Raw genomic sequence first — 19,945 nt, 5'->3', positions numbered from 1 at the left:
CCTTTACTTCCCATGCTGCATTTCTCTGTCCCTGGTCAGCGGGAGGCAGTATCTGAATGTCTGTGTCTCTGCCCTCCAAGGGCGATTCAGGCATTTAGAGACATTCTGGCCAAATGGTTAGTAAATGCATTGTTGTGTGTGTGTGTGTGTGTGTGTGTGTGTGTGTGTGTACACACACAGACACACTAACAGCAGGATGGAGGAGACTGCGCAGATCATTATCGCAATGTCTGCAGGGCAGCTGCCTGTCAAGATGACCCCTCCCCCTGTTGCTATGGAAACTTCCCTGTGTCCTTGTTACTATAGAAGCTGTGTACCTAACTACAGAGAGTGGATCACAGAGAAGCTGGAAGGGGGACCCCTAGTGGCTGCTGCTTCAAACATGATGTACAGCGGTAAAGCAACAACGATTTTAATATGGTTATATTACAGAAATGATGAGACTGACACAAGCCAGTAGATGAGCAGAAGCTGCCTGAAAAGTCACCGCCCCTTTAAATACTGCGGTCAGATTTGACAGCAATATCTAAATGGTTAACAGCCACGATCTCCGTTATCTCCAGTTGCGGCTGCCGACTGTGGGTGGGCTCCATTAGTGGCGGTGCCGATGTCACTCAGTAGTCCAGTTGTGGCCAGACTCGTCCCTGCCGTCCTCTGATGCGGACTGCAATGGAGATGCGCTGACTTAGGCCGTCCTATGGCGCCCGCATGAGTCACCTGTAGGTCCGAACCACTTGTCTATGTGATAGTCTAGCTTGCTGCAGTGTGTCACAATAGATAAGTTGTGAAGAGTCATGTGGGCGGGGCCATGCTGATGTCTCCTCCCCTCATATGTCAAACCATGTATGTCCCCGCCTCATGCGGCACGTGGTTCAGTTCTTCTCTCTCCATGTATGAAGATGTTGGCGTTGGCGCCCGGTCACACAGGTGGATGCAGTTTCTGTCCCTGAATGCACTGTGTTTTCACGGCTGCGGCTCGGGCGCTGGTCGCATTTTTTTTTCTGCATGCGTGAAAACAATCAGGTGCTATTGATTTAATGCGGAAGTAGTTGTTTCTCTGCATATTTGCACTGTCCCCTGTACTGCAATGGACGGTCTCAGTCCGTAATACAGACCAACATAGGCCACACTGCACGTAAGTACGCTTGTGAAAACCTCAGGTCTCAATACCGCAATGCAGATCCCTGGGGCATGTAATATGGGGTGCAGATACACCAGCCTGAATAACCCCCCCGATGACTCCTGACCTCTTCCTACTTTTCAGTTTCCCTCAAATGGCGTCTTCACTTTGAGTTTGTGACCGCCCGTGAGCCTGTGGAAGCCCCCACTGTGCCGGAGAACCAAGCGGAGATCATCACGTGGACGGGGGCCGAGCACATTGACGTGGACACGTTCAGCTGGGACCTGCCTATCAGAGTGCTACCCACCAACCCACTCCTGGCCTCATATGTGTCTCCCGTCTCCTCATCACACTCCATCTGTATCTGACCTGGCCGGCGTGTGTTCTTGGGACCTCATTGTATCAGTGATGTGGAAGAGAGCCGCAGGAGATATGTAGATGGGGTCTCTCTTGAGCTTATGCTGACGTTGGTGCCCGCCCTGGTCGCCCCCCTCCGGTTGTCTGCATGCCCGCCCCTGTCTTCCCTCTCCGGCTGTCTGCGTGCCCGCCCTTGTCTCCCCCCTCCGGCTGTCTGCGCGCCCGCCCTTGTCTCCCCCCTCCGGCTGTCTGCGCGCCCGCCCTTGTCTCCCCCCTCCGGCTGTCTGCGCGCCCGCCCTTGTCTCCCCCCTCCGGCTGTCTGCGCGCCCGCCCTTGTCTCCCCCCTCCGGCTGTCTGCGCGCCCGCCCTTGTCTCCCCCCTCCGGCTGTCTGCGCGCCCGCCCTTGTCTCCCCCCTCCGGCTGTCTGCGCGCCCGTTCTTGTCTGCCCCCCCCCCCCCCCCCGGCTGTCTGCGCGCCCGCCCTTGTCTTCCCCCTCTGGCTGTCTGCGCGCCCGTCCTTGTCTGCCCCCCCCACCCCCGGCTGTCTGCGCGCCCGCCCTTGTCGCCCCCCTCCGGCTGTCTGCACGCCCGCCCTTGTCTTCCCCCTCCGGCTGTCTGCGCGCCCGCCCTTGTCTTCCCCCTCCGGCTGTCTGCGCGCCCGTCCTTGTCGCCCCCCTCCGGCTGTCTGCGCGCCCGTCCTTGTCTTCCCCCTCCGGCTGTCTGCGCGCCCGTCCTTGTCTTCCCCCTCCGGCTGTCTGCGCGCCCGTCCTTGTCTTCCCCCTCCGGCTGTCTGCGCGCCCGTCCTTGTCTTCCCCCTCCGGCTGTCTGCGCGCCCGTCCTTGTCTTCCCCCTCCGGCTGTCTGCGCGCCCGTCCTTGTCTTCCCCCTCCGGCTGTCTGCGCGCCCGCCCTTGTCGCCCCCCTCCGGCTGTCTGCGCGCCCGCCCTTGTCGCCCCCCTCCGGTTGTCTGCGCGCCCGTCCTTGTCTGCCCCCTCCGGCTGTCTGCGCGCCCGTCCTTGTCTGCCCCCTCCGGCTGTCTGCGCGCCTGTCCTTGTCGCCCCCCTCCGGTTGTCTGCGCGCCCGTCCTTGTCTGCCCCCTCCGGCTGTCTGCGCGCCCGTCCTTGTCTGCCCCCTCCGGCTGTCTGCGCGCCCGTCCTTGTCGCCCCCCTCCGGCTGTCTGCGCGCCCGCCCTTGTCGCCCCCCTCCGGCTGTCTGCGCACCCGCCCTTGTTGCGCCCTCCGGCTATCGGCACACAGGACACCACGCTGTTGTAGGATGGAAAGAGGTTTATTTGGCAGCACAGCGGGAGATAACGCCTGCGGGGTGGAGGCGATGCGCGGGGCTCTCAGTGGTCATGCACCATAGTCGGCCTGGCTGTGTGTCCATGGTGCCGGTTCCTCCACCGATGGGATGAGGTTCACAGCGGGCGCTCTGGACACAAGTGGTTTTTGGAAGAAGAAGGCAGATGCTGTCGGAGTAGTGATCACGCTGTCCATTAGGGCAGTCCATGTAGCTTTGTGCAGGGGTCCCGGGCTCCTCTAGCTGCCCAGGTGTGTCGGATAGATGGTCGGTGCGGATGGTTCTGGCGTTCCAGCCGATCCCCATTCGTAGTCTGCACTGTGCACACATGGCAGCTTAGGATTGGCTTTTTTCACCACAGTAATTTGACATGTTTGAGGGTCATAACGAACTTCACACCACGATGGAAAGTCAATGGGATGCTGCGTTCTGGAAGGAAACCATAATATTAAAATACAGGATCAGTTGACTTCTGTCTCCGGCCATCACTACTAGGACCGTGGCAGATTGCCCCGACACTCTGCACACAGCGCCATTTCCCCTCCAGCGGGCTGAGTTCTCTCCCAAACCAAATCACGCCGCTACATCAATATTGGCCCTAGGATGGTATCATATACCGTAGAACCAAGGGCCACGTACCACCAACACCCTATGCCACTAACTGCTGAGACGTCACATTGTGTGCATCTTCCACTACACGAGACCTCCTGTTGTGACTCAGATCTGCCTTCTGTTAGACCTTTCTCAGTAGTGCAGCCCCCTATAACTCAGTAGTGCAGCCTTGTCGGTTGGGTCTGTAACTTCATAGTTCTGTTTACATGTGTTGCTTGCAGTGCAACCTTTGTATACACTCCTTGTCAAAACCCAATTCAACCCCTAACAGGGTTTTCTTCTTGCTGAAAGACTCTACATGCAATTCCATCTCAGGCAGACCAGAGATTGGAGCTGCAGGAAGATCATTTGCATATTCTCTGTGCATTCTGGGAAGAGAGAAGAGTCACACTGAGCGGGAAGATTGCTGGGATTAGTCAGGTCTAGTTGCTCGGAGGACATTGCCAGACCACGTGCCGACAGGTTGTACACTTAGTAGTATCTTATAGGTTATATATCTTCACTACAATTCTTGTGCTTTTAGAGGTTTGGAAGTGGACATCAACTGACAACATGGAAAAGGAGAGCAGCCATGTGGTAAGCTGCAGTGAATGCTATATGTTTACAGACCGACCAGAGGAAAAGCCATACTTGCCCTGCCAGAAATGTGAGCTTGTGTCTCTACTGGGGGAAAAGGTGCAGAGTCTTCAGGAGAGAATAGCTACATTGTAACTCATTAAGGAAGGTGAGGATTTCCTTGACAGAGTAGAAGAAAGTCTTCAAAATATTGAAGGAAACGAAATGTCCAGCGTACCTGCAGAAGCCGAGTAATGGAAGCATGTGGCCCCAAGAAACAGGAGGATCAGGAGTCAGCCAGCACCCCTACTGCTTGGGAACAGGTACTAGGTTCTCATGCAGGGGGGTCTGGTACTGGTTCCTGAGCAGAAGGAGAAAGAGGTACAACAAGAAATGACTCTACCCACAAAGAACAGAGGGGAGGAGAAAGAGGTACAGCGAGAAATGACTAACGGCAACAAAGAACAGAGGAGAGGAGAAAGAGGTACAGCGAGAAATGACTCTACCCACAAAGAACAGAGGAGAGGAGAAAGAGGTACAGCAAGAAATGACTCTACCCACAAAGAACAGAGGAGAAAGAGGTGCAGCGAGAAATGACTCTATCCACAAAGAACAGAGGGGAGGAGAAAGAGGTACAGCGAGAAATGACTGACGACAACAAAGAACAGAGCAGAAAGAAGTACAGCGAGAAATGACTCTACCCACAAAGAACAGAGCAGAGGAGAAAGAGGTACAGCAAGAAATTACTCTACCCACAAAGACCAGAGGAGAGGAGAAAGAGGTACGGCAAGAAATGACTCTACCCACAAAGCAGAGGAGAAAGAGGTCCAGCAAGAAATGACTCTACCCACAAAGAGCAGAGGAGAAAGAGGTACAGCAAGAAATGACTCTACCCACAAAGAACGGTGCAGTAAGCACACAGAATCGTCTTGGATGGAGAAAAAGAAGTGCTGTTGTGAAGAAGAAGAGAGTGGTGGTTGTGGGGGATACCCTACTGAGAGGAACAGAGGCCGCTGTCTGCAGACCTGACACCTCACGAGAGGGCTGCTGTCTTCCAGGTTCACAAAATTACAGATGTGTCAGATAGGCTGTCAAGACTCTTCAGTCCTACAGAACACCACCCATTCCTACTAATACATGCAGGGACAAATGACACTGCAAAAAAGGACCTTGCAACTATCTGCAGAGACTCTGAAGACCTTGGAAAGAAGGTGAAGGAACTAGGAGCTCAGGTGGTCTTCTCATCCATCCTCCCATTGGATGGCAATGGAATAAGGAGATGTCCCAAGTCTTAAGGTCCAGATGAATTACATCCTAGGATGCTGAAGAGAGCAGTGGAGGTAATTGCTGAACCACTCATTGGAATCCGTGACAATTCCTGGAGAACAGGAGAAGTCCCAGAAGATTGGAAAAGGACAAATGTTGTCCCGATCTTCAAAAAAGGGAAGAAGTTGGATCCAGGAAACTAGAGGCCTGTGAGCCTGACTTCTACGCTGACCTTCACAGGATAGACTAGATTAATTTAAATTACATTTTATTAGAGTCGCTAAAATATAACGCACATGGGGCACACCAAACAAACAAAAGAGTAAGCCCTTCAGGACTATGTGATAAGGGTATTTACCCCTATACGGGGATATCTATCGAATAGAGCACAGATCTTATATCTCTCTACAAGTCCTCCATCATAACATAGACCTATCCAGTGATGTTATGTTCTCCTCTAAATATCGATCAAAAGGAGTGCGAGATGGAGGTTGGAACAGCGGACCTGAATTATTTTAACACTTAACAGTTACAAGACTAAGTGAACTGACGCACAAGGTTATAAATGTGCGGATTGGCCAGGAGCCTCTATTCTTGAAAAAAATAATTTTTGTAAAATCCCATCAAACCCAAGTAAAAGGGGTTATTTTTACTTCCTGATGATCTGCATCATCAGCGGGAAACGCGTTGAAGTTAGATACAAAAAAGCAGAGACATTGTTGTCATGAATTAGGCGCCCCTGTCTGGCACACATACCCCGTCTTTTTGCACTTGGCTATTTTCTACTATGAATCAAGGGACTGATGTAAAATAATTCAGGTCCGCTGTTCCAACCTCCATCTCGCACTCCTTTTGATCGATATTTAGAGGAGAACATAACATCACTGGATAGGTCTATGTTATGATGGAGGACTTGTAGAGAGACATAAGATTTGTGCTCTATTCGATAGATATCCCCGTATAGGGGTAAATACCCGTATCACATAGTCCTGAAGGGCTTACTCTTTTGTTTGGTGTGCCCCATGTGTGTTAGATTTTAGCGACTCTAATAAAATTTAGTTTTAATTAATCTAGTCTATCCTGTGAAGGCCCGCTATTTTGAAAATAGACTACTGCCTCTGTGACTTCCTGAGTTCTACACGAGGAAGACCTCTGAACAGATTATTAAACAGCGTGTATGCAAGTATGTGGAGGAAAATGGAGTAATTAACCAGAGCCACCATGGGTTTGTGACAAACAAGTCATGCCAGACTAATCTAATTTCCTGCTCTGACAGAATCACCGACTGGGTTCATCAGGAACATTTAGTAAAGCATTTGACAAAGTATCTCATACCACATGAGGTCATTACCCCCCTCTACTCTTCCTTAGTCAGACCTCATCTGGAATACTGGGTCCAGGTCTGGGCACCCCACTTTATAAAAGACATAGACAAACTGGAGCAAGTTCAGAGAAGAGCTACCAAGATGGTGAGCGATCTGCAAATCATGTCCTATGAGGAACGGGTAAAGGATCTGGGAATGTTTAGCAGAAGAGAAGGCTGAGAGGAGACTTAATAGCGGTCTACAAATATCTGAAGGGCTGTCACAGTGCAGAGGGATCAGCCATATTCTCATCTGCACAAGGAAAGACTAGAAGCAATGGGATAAAACTGAAAGGGAGGAGACACAGAGTAGATATTAGACAGTGAGGGGGATCAATGAGTGGAACAGGTTGCCACGGGAGGTGGGGGGGTCTCCTTCAATGGAAGTCTTCAGAGCCCGGACAGGCCCCCTGTGTGTAAATAATGATAGTTGTGCGAATAGATGAATGGTCTTGTCACCTGAAGGTCTAAAAGTAGTTCCCCTTGGCCTATAAAGGGCTCTCAGAAGCTCAATTAGTGACTTCTAATTTCACTTGTATTGAGCTTGTTGACCACTAGCCACTGCCATAGCCTGCCCGAGTCCCAGATTTATCTGCAATAGAACATGTATAGGACCATCTGGGAGGCCAACTTCCACAGTTACGAGTTTACATTATCTACACATCAGGTCTTGTATCTAAGCTAGAGGCGGTACAACAGGGTACTAGAGCCTCTATGCCTGCCCCTATCACATCTTGTATCCAAGCTAGAGGCGATACAACAGGGTACTAGAGCCTCCATGCCCACCCGTATCACATCTTGTATCCAAGCTAGAGGCGATACAACAGGGTACTAGAGCCTCCATGCCCACCCGTATCACATCTTGTATCCAAGCTAGAGGCGATACAACAGGGTACTAGAGCCTCCATGCCTGCCCGTATCACATCTTGTATCCAAGCTAGAGGCGATACAACAGGGTACTAGAGCCTCCATGTCCACCTGTATCACATCTTGTATCCAAGCTAGAGGCGGTACAACAGGGTACTAGAGCCTCCATGCCTGCCCGTATCACATCTTATATCCAGTAAGTTGGTAGAAAAGTGATCAGGTACTCGCAGGGTAAAGTGCTCCCAGGTGTCTGCTAGGAGAGCACTTACTCATATAGGAGGTTTTACACCTTGAGACTCCCCCCTTCCCCCGCCCCCCCCCCCCTCCTCCCCCCAAAGAAACAGTTCTCAAGGGACAGGGTTGGTCTCAATGGTTAAGTGTATAAAAGAACATGTACAATGGTGAAAAGAGAAGAAGGCAGGGTCTAAAAGGTTAGATTTGAAATGCATATTGGAGCTAGCGGCCGCTCCTTTACCAAGCATATCCCGGATGTTTCATTTTCTTATGTTTCACAGTCTGCTGCGGTCACTTATCACATTGCTATTATGGAGTACTGAGGGGATAGAACTTCTGGAGAAGACTTCAGAGTTGAATCTGTTTTGGTCGCTGTTCGTAGGAGCTCTTAATATGTGGGAGGAATCAACACCATCATGGTGTGAAGGTGACCATCATTATGAGGCTGAAGATACTAATCTATCGGAGATTAGGGAGATTTTCAGGGGGTGCAAAATCTACAATCTTGTCCACTTTTTGGGTATATGCACACCGACTGAAAAGAAAAGGCACACCTGAGATTCTCGGATGCAACTTGGATCAGACAGCACACAACCATCCCAGCTGGGGGCTGTCCGAGGGGCAGGAGACCACATTGACCTGTGCCATTTCTCAACAAAAAACAGACAAGAATAGGACAAGCTGCAAACTCAAAAAAAACTTGACTGTTTGTCCGAGTTAAAAAAAAAAAAAAGAAAGCCTATGCGCGAAAATTGGACAAGAAAATAAATTCCGTATGTAAGTACTCTTAACAAAAAGGTTGATGGAAACTGAACTGGATGACTAATCATACTATAGAGAATCATAGACTGGTAGAGTTGGAAGGGATCTCTGAGGTAATTGGGTCCTCCGGGGTCATCCGATCCAACTCCCTGCTCAGTGCAGGATCACTAAATCATCCCAGACAGATGTCTGTCCAGCCGCTGAAGACTTCCATTGAAGGAAAACTCCCCACCTCCCGTGGCAACCTGTGCCACTCATTGATCCCCCTGTCTCATATCTAATTTGTGTCTCCTCCCTTTTCAGTTTCATCCCATTGCTTCTAGTCTTTCCTTGAGTAGGGTGCGAACTTACTGTCAATAATGAGGACTTGTCTTCATGAAAGGACAGCCGGAGGTTTTATCTCTAGACACCGACCGTTGGATACAACCAAGAGCGGAAATGGCAGAGCAAACTTTAAAAGAAAGTGCCAAGTTCTGGAACAAGATGAACATATACCAGCATGATGGGAAGAGTAAGGAGAAGGGGAGGATGGGCTCCAGAGCCTCAGCACGATATCATATGTCACATGGTGAGGTGGTCTTATGGCCATGTATGGTGCCAGTGGAGTAGAATGCATTCTGAAGAATGTGGAGTGAAACATTTTGCTGAGTTCCAGTCCACATGATAATGGGGTGCTTCACCGTATACATACAGCATATATTTCAATTCTCCAGTTGCCTGGCCTCAACTTACATACTGAAGACAGAGCCAAAAACTAGGAGCATCCGAAGGCAGCTGCAGTAGAAACCATCTCCAGCTATGAAGTCCAGTGTCTGTGTATGTAGGCAGTTCTGGACTTCAGGGGTTAATAATAGATTACTTCTAAATGTGTCACAATGGAGGATGAGGAGGAAATGGCCAGGATTCCTAAATGGTTAATGCTACATTTTTGTTCCTCCTCTTAAAGTAAAGCCAACTGTCTACTACTCCACTTTTTATTTTATATGATGTGCAGCAATAGGAGCACGCCAGCCGGAGACTGTCAAATAAAAAACACAAAGTATTGTAGAGGTGATCCCTTTATTCTAACAGTGATCCCTTTAATGGCTAACCAAAAAAATTGCTTTATTTTTCGGACTATAAGCGTGTATTCACACAGGCAACAGCAAGCTTCACCTGAAATTCTCGATTGCGATTCGCATTGCACAACACACAGACTCTCTATTCATGTGATGTGTGGGAGACAGAAGATCTGCATGGTCTATTCTCATGCAAGACTCACCAAAATTGAACATTCTGCATTTCTCCATTGTGCAGCATTGCTGCGGATGTAAAACTCCCCATGTAAATACACCCTGTCATGTCGCAGCAGGATGCACAAATCCGTAAACCTGAAATAACTGCTCACCAAACTCTGGTAAAACTATAAAGAAAACTGCCACAAGGAAAACAATGCCCATAAAGAACCTACCCGGGGCAGGGATCTGCCAAAGTGCAGATAACCCACCCTGAGAAGATGAACCTAACCGAGGACCTGGGTCGCTAGCGGACCCTACGCGAGATAGAACAAAACCACAAAAAAAGGCGAAGGATATTAACCATAGTACTTAACTTTAAGAAGACTCAGGCAAAGCAGAAATGGAGAACCAAACTTTAAACTTACACCACAATCAGAGGAAGACTGAAAAACTCACACAAACATTTACCTAAAATACCTGCACACATAAACAGATGGAATTGCTACAGTACTTAAGCCCATGAGCCTGCGACAAGGGTCCTTGTCTTGTGGGTCCCAATTTAACAAGACAACTACCCCATGAGTCCTGCCTGCAAGCAGGGCAATCGTCCCAATAGGGTCATATTTTTGTTATTTATGTGCGTGATTTTCTTGCTGGTGTAAATCTTCCCGACAACGAACTATGGTTTAGACAACAGAAAAAAAGCAGAAAGTATTTCAAACTAATTAAAAGAAGCTAAGGGTTTAGTTTCAAGTGGACTGTGATAGCCGCAGCTGCCTCAACAGTTATCTGTGGCACCAATAGTAATATTGGCCACCAGCAGTCCCAGTAGTAGTAGTGGCCCCTAATGATGATAATGCCCCAGCAGTAATTGTTGACCTCTGGCTGGGTAGCAACCCCACCAGAAAGTCCTTTACCTCAGTCCTTAGCTCTAGTAGGGCCACTGCTCCTTATCAGAGACTCTGACGCCTCACCCTCTCGCCATCTGGGATACTGCACATCCATATGCAGTGCAGACACTGGCCATAGGGATCAGAGGTCACAGTGTCTGGTGGCAGCCAGGCTGGAGTTATAGGCAGACAAGTACGTACTTCCTGGTGGTCCTGTTGTTGAGTTACAGTATAAAAGCATGGTTACTGATTCTGTAAGGGGGGCTCTGGGCCTATGGACCGTGCTGACATCAGACCAAAAGACACACACACTTTTTAGTAAGATTTTTTTCTTGCTAAAAAGTGCATCTTTTGGTTAAAAAAATACATGGGCCCCTCTATCAGGCGCGTTATAAGGAACTTGTAACACCAAAATGCAGTCCAATCTGCAGGCTGCATGCCACAAAGTAGGAGGAGCCAAACAGGTGACACATAGTTCACATAATATACCTTATCATCCGGACCTCTGCCCAATCTGAGCCAAGGAGTCCAATGGGTGGTCCCAATACACTACTGGCAATCATAGCCCACTGGCCTCCACAGCCCGGACACAACAATAATACTGTTTTGTATAGTGCCAATGTATTCCGCAGCGTTTTTAAGCATGGGATAAATGCAAACCATACAATTACAGTCAGTTTAAAACAAATGGGGTGGGGTTGGTACAGGTGGTACAAGGGGGGGAGAGGCATGGGCAACACAGGGTGTAGGGGAATTCATGTGGAAATCAGTTATTAGAAGGCAAATGGGGTGGGGTGGTAAGGAGGTGCAGGGGTAGAGGTCATATGTGATAGGCATGGTGGAAGGAGTGGGGAGCCATAGGGGGGGCAGGGGATTAGGTCAGGGGATTTGCAATGCCTCCCCGAAGAGGTGCGTTTTTAAGGCACATCTGAAATTTCGTGCATCGGGAATTGTCCGGATGCCTTGGGGTAGAGCGTTCCAGAGGATGGGTGCTGCTCTGGTGAAGTCCTGTAGGTGAGCATGTGAGGTTCATATTAGAGGGATGTTTAGTCTGAGTGTGTTAGCGGATCGAAGTGAGCAAGCTGGATGGTGTCCGATATGGGGGTGGGGGAAAATTGCAGGCCATCATTGGACTATGCAGTGGGGGAGGTAGAATCAGACTGCTGCACCCAGGTTTCGGTGAGGGCAAGCAGGTTAAAGTGGTGGTGAAGAGGTCATGGATAGTTGGGAGGTTGTTGCATGTGGATTGGGAGTTCTCCAATTGGTACATCAGTCTACTCCCCTTCTCCCACTTCACACCATGCTGTCCACAGACTACACCGTCTTCCTGGGAGGAAGAGCAAAACTGAGAGAAACGTACATGGGGAAAATTTAATGAAAAAGAATCTAGAATCTATCCACAACTTTTCTCCTTCTCTGAGAGCGCCACAAGGCAATATGTTTCTGTGCAGGAGTTTGGGAGAAACTTGCATTTTATAGGAAAGGATGCCTAGAGCTAGTCCTCCATATTCGTCAGCTAAAGTTAGCCCCGCCCTCCAGTCACTAATTGAGAGCTGACTCTCAAGGCACAGTAACAGATAGCTATCAATCAGCGGCTGTGGGGTGGGGCTAGCTGCAGCTCATGAATACCAAGGACTACTGCTGTTCTCCGTGTTTGGCTACTACTGATAAAATGCAAGTTTCTTGCAAACTCTGAAAGCTTGTAATATAATCTTACCTATTAGACAATCAAGACATTGCTGCTATCGTAAAGGCATCTCCTCTATAATAAAGGCACGGCCACTAAAATAAAGGGATCCCCTCTAAAATAAAGAGTTGGCATCTATAACAAAGAGGGATCACCTCTATAGTAAAGAGATGCCCCTTAAAACAAAGGCACTGCCCCAATAATGAAGGGATCCCCTTAAAAATAAAGGGATCACCCCTAAAAATAAAGGGATCACCTCTATAATAAAGGGGCAACTCTTATAATAAAGAGATCTCCTGTACAATAAAGGAATCACCTCTCCCAGGGAGAGAGCAAGAGTGGCCTGATTAATCCCACCTCTATCACCAATTTGTCAAGGGCCGACTAATCCAAGCTCTCTCCCTGCTACGACGACTTGTCAAGGCTGAGCCTCGATTGATCACTCTAGCAGGATTACAAGCACGGAGTCTTTAGAATACAGGCGGATTTGTATCCAGCTTTCCCAGGCTTATGGACGCATATGAAGCGAAAGCTCAAATCACCACCTGATCTGGTCTAAAGCCTCCAGCACTGTGCAATGTACGCACCCACTTGCTGCCACCACCAGCTTTTGTTTCACAGGTAAACTGGAACCTGGACGAGGGATTATTAACACAATCTTCGGAGTTATGGTTCGTTTTAAAACAGACAAGGTTTGACTAATAAATTGCAGATTTATTCTAGAAAAGACTAGTAGTGCTAAATGTTCATATATGTATATACAAAAATATACAAAAACGATCTTAACAAATTTTTGGTTTCAGCGCCTTATACTGTCAAGACAATTAATCACAGGTGAATATTATGTCAACTCACCCGGTGCTTAGTGGGACTCTCACACCTGGGGACCCACTGGCACCCGATATCCACGATCTCCTAAATAACCACCCTGGGTTCCAGATCCGGATAACCGGAGAGTCGTCTAAGGGACACAGCCCTCCTTGGGACTGTAGTTCAGTAGGCAGAGGAAAATGGAAAAAAATCCCGCGCTCACGGATCCCCAAAGGTTTACAAATGACTTATTAGCCTGAAGCAGTTTCCTTTATTGTCTCGATGTAACGCGTTTCAGCAAACAGTTGCCCTCTTCAAGCAGATCACAACCTAACAGATACTGACCTTTATCTATATATATAAAATTGAATGTATGTCTGTCTGCGTGCGTGCGTGCGTGCGTGCGTGTCTGCGTGCGTGTCTGTTTGTCCTTTATGCGCTACTACACCATTCATCCGATCGCCATGAAACTTTGGGAAGTTGTTAAGTACACTCCTGGGAAGATTATAGGCATAGTACAAATATCCTACGATAAATGGCGCGCGAGCTTCGCCGAAAGTTACGCCCCCCCCCCACGTAGATCGAATAAGTAAGCCACCTGCTATTGTGATGTCATCACTGATGTCATCAACATCGGACGCCCTTGAACATGCCCCAACATGTTCTATAAAGCTGCATTGTGATGTCATTAAGGCTGTCAGTTCTATGGCGACATGTAAAGAAATTGACTTTGAAAACCAATATGCGTGTTCAACTACAAAATGATGCATCCGCCGAACGCTTCGCAAAACAATTGCTGGATATTGGAAATGGGAAAATGCCTATCGACAGATCTACACAATGTATCACATTGCCAACAAACTTTGGAAAGATGACATCAACCAAAGACGAATTGATCCAAAAGGTGTTCCCAAATATTGCGCGGAATTACCAAAATCATCAGTGGCTCAGCGCATGTGCTATATTAGCAGCTACCAACAACGATGTCAGTGCCATCAATTTCAGCATTCAAAACGGAATACCAGGCGAAGCGACAACATATAAGTCCATCGATACTGTGATGAATCAAGATGAAGCTGTCAATTACCCAATGGAATTCTTGAATTCACTCGATTTTCCAGGTATGCCACCGCATATTTTAACATTGAAAATAGGCGTGCCTATCATTCTTCTCCGAAACATCCATCCACCAGACTTTGCAACGGTACAAGACTTTCAGTGAAAAAGATGATGAACAATGTCACCGAAGCTACAATTCTGAATGGGAAATTCAAGGGGAAGATGTTCTGTTGCCACGGATTCCAATCATCCCAACAGATATGCCATTTGAATTCAAACGTTTACCGTTTCCGGTGCGACTCGCTTTTGCAATGACCATCAACAGAGCACAAGGACAATCGCTGCAAGTGTGTGGGCTAGATTTGGAGAGTCTTCGCAGCAACGCGCGACGGGTACGCTATTATGACACGTACAGCTTGGAACCACTAGAGCACGCCAGCCAATTACCATTGGAGTTGGAAGTGGGTAAACAAGTACTAGGATATCTTCCTAAGAAGCCACAGTAGCTGGATAAATTGGATGTTCCACCCAATGGCTATTTTATTCAGCCCGCAAGGGGGAAGCAGCGGCCTACAAAATCTCATTCAGGTAGGTAGGTTCAGTTCTTGGAGGTTGGGGAATGCTTATGGGCAAGGCCTTATGTCTCATCCCAACTCGATTATTCAATTCTAAGCGCAAAAGAATTAGCATCCAAATTTTATGTACGGAATTTAATTCTCTCATTTCCTGATGTCATAGATAGATAGATAGATAGACTGTATGCAATAACCCTGATAGATAGATAGATAGATAGATAGATAGATAGATAGATAGATAGATAGATAGATAGACTGTATGCAATAACCCTGATAGATAGATAGATGATAGATAGATAGATAGATAGATAGATAGATAGATAGATAGATAGATAGATAGACTGTATGCAATAACCCTGATAGATAGATAGATAGATAGATAGATAGATAGACTGTATGCAATAACCCTGATAGATAGATAGATAGACTGTATGCAATAACCCTGATAGATAGATAGATAGATAGATAGATAGATAGATAGATAGATAGATAGACTGTATGCAATAACCCTGATAGATAGATAGATAGATAGATAGATAGATAGACTGTATGCAATAACCCAGACAGATAGATAGATAGATAGACTGTATGCAATAACCCTGATAGATAGATAGATAGATAGATAGATAGATAGATAGACTGTATGCAATAACCCTGATAGATAGATAGATAGATAGATAGATAGACTGTATGCAATAACCCTGATAGATAGATAGATAGATAGACTGTATGCAATAACCCTGATAGATAGATAGATAGATAGATAGATAGATAGATAGATAGATAGATAGATAGATAGATAGATAGACTGTATGCAATGACACGTACAGCTTGGAACCATAAATACTAGAGCACGCCAGCCATTTACAGTCAGTCTCCATTGGAGTTGGAAGTGGGCAAACATGTACTAGGCTATCTTCCCAAGAAGCCACAGCAGCCGGATAAATTGGATGTTCCACACAACGGCTATTTTATTCAGCCCGCAAGGGGGAAGCAGCGGCCTACAAAACCTCAGTGGTCGCTGCTGCCGTCATCTAGATATATAAAAACGAATGTATGTATGTATGTCTGTCTTCGCAGCAACGCGCGACGGGTACGCTAGTATACAATAAAACATTAAACAATGCTACTCACATTGCCCCACGCCGCTACCGGAGCCATCTTGGCATCACGTGTGCAGACGTCACATCCTCCTCACGTGATCTTACACCTCACCCGTTTCATCAATGGGACTAGGTCATTCATAAAAACTCCATTTACTCCCCCGGAGCGTTCTTCCTCCACATCCTATTTCTAGTCCGTGGGAGCAGCTTTTAGTATATAAATCCTTTTTAAATAATAGCCTATTCTTCCCTTAAAACCCAATGGTTCTTATATAAATATAAATCTATCACCCCGAAACGGGGATCGATACATGTAATAAACATATCGGGTAGTCCGTGACCGATTACATGATCTAAATCCTGCAGTGATTCAATATAAGTCAGAATAGGTAATAGACTTTAAATTATCGGTATGCCCCCCAATGTTCTAAACATATCACTACAGATCCCAAATATATGATGGCACCATCGTAAGATCCTAAACGATTATCACATGATCTAGCTCAATACGAATGATTCAATAGATATTAGTATGGGTGGTCTAATTAGAGATATCAGGGATCAACACAGGTAATTCTAAGCAGGTATGCAGATATGCTGCTTGGGGCTGTTCTGGAGCCCCCACCCCAATGAGTTTAGATGTGTTTATTCAGCTGGCCCGCCCGATTCTGAAAATGCAATTCATATTGGGCTAGGACCATCACATGGCCAATAATCCTTATTAAAAGATTTTCCCCTAATTTGCATCCCGGAGCCACAACACTGTGAGAAGCTTCAGTAGGATCATTTGGTTTCCACATGCTAATTCTAAACTAAACCGACAAGTGGAGCCAGGACTGCAAGAAGAATGGAAGGGGCTTATTCCTGCTGGTCCAAGGTAAGGCCAGACCATTGCATTTCTAAATGTGAATATTTAAAGGGGTTGTCTCGCGCCGAAACGGGGTTTTTTTTTTTTTTGCATAGGCCCCCCCGTTCGGCGCAGGACAAACCCAAGGGATGTGTTAAAATAAAAAAAAATATATTACTTACCCGAATCCCCGCTCTGCGACTTCTTCCTTCTTCCTACTTCTTCCTTCTCCAAGATGGCCGCCAGGATCTTCACCCACGATGCACCGCCGGTCTTCTCCCATGCTGCACCGTGGGCTCTGTGCGGTCCATTGCTGATTCCAGCCTCCTGATTGGCTGGAATCGGCACACGTGATGGGGCGGGGCTACGCGATGACGCGTAGAAGGGGGCGGAGCCAGAACGCCGCTAGTGCCCGGACCGACCAGAAGGGAAAAGACCCATCTGCGCAAGCGCGTCTAATCGGGCGATAAGACGCTGAAAATAGACGGATCCATGGCGACGGGGACGCTAGCAACGGAGCAGGTAAGTGAATAACTTCTGTATGGCTCATAATTAATGCAAAATGTACATTACAAAGTGCATTAATATGGCCATACAGAAGTGTATAGACCCACTTGCTGCCGCGGGACAACCCCTTTAACTAAACTCAGGAATGCTTAGGGATTACCAATTAACCATCTCAGACAGTTAGCAAACAGCACATGATTATAGTGATACTAACTGTCTGAGATCGAAAGAGATCACCTCTACAATAAAAGGATCGGCTCTATAATAAAGTGATCCCATCTATAATAAATGGATGGCTCTATAAGAAAAGGGATCATCTCTATAATAAGGGGATCACTTTTATGATATAGGGATCCCCTGTATGATAAACCTACAGCTCTATAATATTGGGATCACCTCTAAAAAAAAGGTTCTCCATAATGAAGGGGTCACCCTTTATAATAAAAAGATACCCTCTATAATAAAGGCACGGCTCCACAATAAAGGAATCCCTTGTATAATTAAGGGTTCACCTCTAATAAAGGAATGGCTTCATAATTTAGTGACCATCTCTATAACAAAAGGGATCACCTCTATAATAAAAGTAAGGCTCTATAATAAAGAGATACCTTCTAAAATAAAGGTTTCACCTCTATAATAAAAGAATCTCCTCCATAAAAAAGGGATCACCTCATTAAAAATAATAAAGCGACAACTCTATAATGTGACATATCAGTAGTGCAGCCTCTGTCTCTGGGCCTAACTGGATGTGACATGTCAGTAGTGCAGCTTCAATCTCGGGAGCAGTGAATGTGACATGTCAGTAGTGTACCCTCAGTCTCTGGGCCTCAGTGGATGTGACATGTCAGTAATGCAGCCACAGTGGATGGGACATGTCAGTAGTGCAGCCTCGGTCTCTGGGCCTCTGTTGCAGTGGATGTGACGGGTCAGTACTGCAGCCCAACACTCTGGGCCTCAGTGGATGTGACGTGTCAGTAGTGCAGCTTCAGTCTTTTGGCCACAGTTGATGTGACATGTCAGTAGTGCAGCCTCAGTCTCAGGGCATCAATGGATGTGACATGTATGTAGTGCGGCCTCTGTCTCCGGGGGGCAATGGACGTGACGTGTCAGTAGTGCAGCCTCTGTGGATGTGACGTGTCAGTAGTGCAGCCTCAGTATCTGGGCCTCAGTGGATGTGACATGTCAGTAGTGCAGCCTCAGTCTCTGGGCCTAACTGGATGTGACATGTCAGTAGTGCAGCTTCAATCTCGGGAGCAGTGAATGTGACATGTCAGTAGTGTACCCTCAGTCTCTGGGCCTCAGTGGATGGGACATGTCAGTAGTGCAGCCTCGTTCTCTGGGCCTCTGTTGCAGTGGATGTGACATGTCAGGAGTGCAGCCTCAGTCTTTGGGTCTAGTGCAGTGGATGTGCCATGTCAGTAGTGCAGCCTCAGTGCATGTGACATGTCAGTAGTGTAGCCTCAGTTTCTGGTCCACTAGTGCAGTGCATATGACATGTCAGTAGTGCAGCCTCAGTCTCTGGGCTTCAGTGGATGTGACATGTTAGTAGTGCAGCCTCGGTCTCTGGGCCTCTGTTCCAGTGGATGTGACAGCTCAGTACTGCAGCCGCACACTCTGGGCCTCAGTGGATGTGACATGTCAGTAGTGCAGCTTCAATCTCTGGGCCTCTAGGGCAGTGCATGTGAAGTGTCAGTAGTGCAGCGGCACACTCTGGGCCTCAGTAGATCTGACATGTCAGTAGTGCAGCCTCGGTCTCTTGGTCGCAGTGGATGTGACGTGTCAGTAGTGCAGCCTCAGTCTCTGGGCCTCTATTGCAGTGGGTGTGATGTGTCAGTACTGCAGCCCAGCACTCTGGGCCTCAGTGGATGTGACGTGTCTGTAGTGCAGCTTCAGTCTTTTGGCCGCAGTGGATGTGACATGTCAATAGTGCAGTCTCAGTCTCAGGGCCTCAATGGATGTGACATGTATGTAGTGCAGCCTCTGTCTCTGGGGGGCAATGGACGTGACGTGTCAGTAGTGCAGCCTCAGTGGATGTGACGTGTCAGTAGTGCAGCCTCAGTATCTGGGCCTCAGTGGATGTGACATGTCAGTAGTGCAGCCTCAGTCTCTGGGTCTAACTGGATGTGACATGTCAGTAGTGCAGTTTCAATCTCAGGAGCAGTGAATGTGACATGTCAGTAGTGTACCCTCAGTCTCTTGGCCCCAGTGGATGTGACATGTCAGTAGTGCAGCCTCAGTCTCTGGGCCACAGTGGATGAGACATGTCAGTAGTGCAGCCTCATTCTCTGGGCCTCTGTTGCAGTGGATGTGACATGTCAGGAGTGCAGCCTCAGTCTTTGGGTCTAGTGCAGTGGATGTGCCATGTCAGTGGTGCAGCCTCAGTGGATGTGACATGTCAGTAGTGTAGCCTCAGTTTCTGGTCCACTAGTGCAGTGCATATGACATGTCAGTAGTGCAGCCTCAGTCTCTGGGCTTCAGTGGATGTGACATGTTAGTAGTGCAGCCTCGGTCGCTGGGCCTCTGTTCCAGTGGATGTGACAGCTCAGTACTGCAGCCGCACACTCTGAGCCTCAGTGGATGTGACATGTCAGTAGTGCAGCCTCAGTCTCTTGGTCGCAGTTGATGTGACGTGTCAGTAGTGCAGCCTCATTCTATTAGACCTCAGTAGAAGACACTTGTCAGTAGTGCAGCATTAGTCTCCGGGCTTGAGTGGATGTTACGTGTCAGTAGTGCAGGCTCAGTGGAAGTGACGTGTCAGTAATGCAGCCACAGTGGATGGGACATGTCAGTAGTGCAGCCTCGGTCTCTGGGCCTCTGT

General features: G+C 47.8%; 2 protein-coding genes across 2 annotated transcripts in view; one reads left to right on the top strand and one right to left on the bottom strand.

Moving 5' to 3' along the window:
• Nucleotides 1–1,921, top strand: part of RGP1 (RGP1 homolog, RAB6A GEF complex partner 1) — a 39,510-nt gene extending 37,589 nt beyond the window's left edge. Inside the window, 1 exon segment of the mRNA XM_066602184.1 lies at nucleotides 1,265–1,921. Coding sequence (XP_066458281.1) covers nucleotides 1,265–1,488 — 224 coding nt within the window. The 3' untranslated portion in view covers nucleotides 1,489–1,921.
• An 812-nt stretch (nucleotides 1,922–2,733) lies between these two features.
• MSMP (microseminoprotein, prostate associated) overlaps nucleotides 2,734–19,945 on the bottom strand; it is a 49,732-nt gene continuing 32,520 nt past the window's right edge. Inside the window, exon 3 of the mRNA XM_066602182.1 lies at nucleotides 2,734–3,202. Coding sequence (XP_066458279.1) covers nucleotides 3,013–3,202 — 190 coding nt within the window. The 3' untranslated portion in view covers nucleotides 2,734–3,012. The remainder of the gene's footprint in view (nucleotides 3,203–19,945) is intronic.

The sequence above is a fragment of the Eleutherodactylus coqui genome, chromosome 5, assembly GCF_035609145.1.
Source record: "Eleutherodactylus coqui strain aEleCoq1 chromosome 5, aEleCoq1.hap1, whole genome shotgun sequence".
Lineage (NCBI taxonomy): Eukaryota > Metazoa > Chordata > Amphibia > Anura > Eleutherodactylidae > Eleutherodactylus > Eleutherodactylus coqui.
This window is presented reverse-complemented; position numbering and strand designations above follow the sequence as displayed.